A 2,820-nucleotide genomic window follows, 5' to 3' on the forward strand; every position below is an offset into this window, starting at 1 on the left:
GCAGCACGCTTCAGAGGCTGGAAAACAGGGATGGATAACGGGAATTACATGGGAGATGGGATATGGGAATTATATGGGATAACAGGAGTTATATGGGATATGGGATACAGGACAGGCTGGCAGCATGCCTTGGAGGCTGAGGGATAATGGGAATTATATGGGAGATGGGATACAGGACAGGCTTGCAGCACACCTTGGAGGCTGTGGGAGAATGGGAATTAGATGGGATAACGGGAATTATATGGGATATGGGAAATGGGAGATAGGACAGGCTCACAGCATGCCTTGGAGGCTGCAGGATAATGGGAATTATATGGGATAACGGGAATTATATGGGATATGGGATACGGGACAGGCTCGCAGCACGCCTTGGAGGCTGCAGGATAATGGGAATTATATGGGATGTGGGATATGGGACAGGCTCGCAGCACACCCTGGAGGCTGCGGGATAATGGGAATTATATGGGATATGGGATAGCCAGGGGGACACAGGGACACGCAGGGGGACAGGGACACCTGGGGGAACAGGAATACCCAGAGCCTCGGAGGCTGTGGGAAAACAGGAATCAGGGATGGCATTTAAAACCCTCCATGGGATCCAAATTCCCAGTTTTCCACCTCTGGAATCACCCCCAGCCCCGCTGGGGACCCGCTGACAGAGGGAACCCCCAACTCCAGAGGTTCAGGTGATCCCAAACCTCCCCCTTCCCTCTCCACACTTCCCATCCCGACAAATCCCGTCCCCTCCCATCCCAAACCTCCCCTTCCCTCTCCACACTTCCCATCCCAACAATCCCATCCCCTCCCACCCCGGGAATCCCCCTGGACCCTCCTGTGACCATCCCATCCCATCCCCTCCCACCCCAGGGATCCGCCTGGACCCCCGATCCCAAACCTCCCCTTCCCTCTCCACGCTCCCCATCCCGACAAATCCCATCCCCTCCCACCCCAGGGATCCCCCTGGACCCTTCTGTGACCATCCCATCCCATCCCATCCCCTCCCACCCCAGGGATCCCCTCGGACCCTCCTGTGACCATCCCCTCCCATCCCAAACCTCCCCTTCCCTCTCCACGCTCCCCATCCCAGCAATCCCATCCCCTCCCACCCCAGGGATCCGCCCAGACCCCCGATCCCAAACCTCCCCTTCCCTCTCCACACTTCCCATCCCAACAAATCCCATCCCCTCCCATCCCGGGAATCCCCCCAGACCCTCTTGTGACCATCCCATCCCATCCCATCCCCTCCCATCCCAGGGATCCCCTCGGACCCTCCTGTGACCATCCCCTCCCATCCCAAACCTCCCCTTCCCTCTCCACGCTCCCCATCCCAACAAATCCCATCCCCTCCCACCCCAGGGATCCGCCCGGAACCCCCATCCCAAACCTCCCCTTCCCTCTCCACACTTCCCATCCCGACAAATCCCGTCCCCTTTCCATCCCAAACCTCCCCTTCCCTCTCCACACTTCCCATCCCAACAAATCCCATCCCCTCCCATCCCAGGGATCCCCCTGGACCCCCGATCCCAAACCTCCCCTTCCCTCTCCACGCTCCCCATCCCAACAATCCCATCCCCTCCCACCCCAGGAATCCCGTCCCCCCCTGACTCACAGGCCTTGTCGTGCAGGGCCTTGGCCTTGAAGGGCAGCTCGGGGGGCCCGAAGGCCTTGTGCTTGGATTCCCCGTGGGGGCCCAGCCGGTCGTCGGGCAGCGGCCGCTTGGGAGCCAGGAACGCTCCGGGAGCTTTGGATCCCAGGGGGGTGAGCGCCAGGGCCCCCCCGGCCCCCGGTTTTCCCGGCCTCCCGCCCAGCGGGGCCAGCGACAGCCCCGGCAGCACCTTCCCGGCCGGGCCCGGGGGTTTGGGATCCAGCCCGTCCTCCCCCAGCCCCTTGTGGGGCTCCAGGCCGGGCGCCAGCGGCTCCTTCTTGATGAGGCAGGGCTTGGATTTCTTCCTGAGGATCTCCCGGAGGGTGTCGATGGGGGAGCCGTTGACGGACCACTCGGTGACCCCCATCTGGCGCAGGTGGGAGCGCGCGTGGCTCGACAGGCCCTTGCGGTTCTCGAAGAACTCCCCGCAGAACTCGCAGCGGATGTCGCGCACGGGGTCGGCCCGCGAGGCTGCGGGGACAACGGGATCAGCCACGGGGGGATGGGATGGATGGACACCCCCGGGATCAGCCACGGGGGGATGGGATGGATGGACACCCCCGGGATCAGCCACAGGGGGATGGACACCCCCGGAATGACCCGGGGATCCCCGAGAGACGTGGGGATGGGAGGGATGGGAGGGTTCGGTTGGAGCGTCGGGATGGGCCCTGAGCCCCCCCAAACACCGGGATGAGCCTCAGCCCCACAAAGCCTGGGATGAGGCCCCTAAAGTGATGGGATGAGGCCCCTAAAGTGCTGGGATGAGCCTCCTAAAGTCCCAGGATGAGCTCCGTAAAGTCCCAGGATGAGCCCCCCAAATCCCAGGGATGAGCCCCCTAAAGTCCTGGGATGAGCCCTCAGTCCCCCAAAGCCTGGGATGAGCCCCCAGAAGTGCTGGGATGAGCCCCCCAAGTCCCAGGGGTGAGCCCAAAGCCCCCTCCAAAACACTGGGATGAGCCCCTCAAAGTCCTGGGATGAGCCCCCCAAATCCCAGGGATGAGCCCAAAGCCCCCCTAAAGTCCTGGGATGAGTCCTCAGTCCCCCCAAATCCCTGGGATGAGCCCTCAGCCCACCCCCAAATCCCTGGGATGAGCCCTCAGTGCTGCTAAATCCCTGGGACGAGCCCTAAGCCCACCCCAAATCCCTGGGATGAGCCCTCAGGTCCCCAAATCCCT

At 62.7% G+C, this 2,820-nt stretch overlaps 1 protein-coding gene across 1 annotated transcript in view; it reads right to left on the bottom strand.

Moving 5' to 3' along the window:
* The window catches only part of WIZ (WIZ zinc finger), a 27,848-nt gene that overhangs the window by 3,003 nt on the left and 22,025 nt on the right, over positions 1-2,820 (bottom strand). The window contains 2 exon segments of the mRNA XM_027705380.1: positions 1-8; positions 1,581-2,116. The exon segment at positions 1-8 is cut by the window's left edge and continues 419 nt beyond it. Coding sequence (XP_027561181.1) covers positions 1-8; positions 1,581-2,116 — 544 coding nt within the window.

This window comes from Neopelma chrysocephalum, unplaced genomic scaffold (assembly GCF_003984885.1).
Source record: "Neopelma chrysocephalum unplaced genomic scaffold, ASM398488v2 Primary Assembly neopelma1_328, whole genome shotgun sequence".
Taxonomy (NCBI): domain Eukaryota; kingdom Metazoa; phylum Chordata; class Aves; order Passeriformes; family Pipridae; genus Neopelma; species Neopelma chrysocephalum.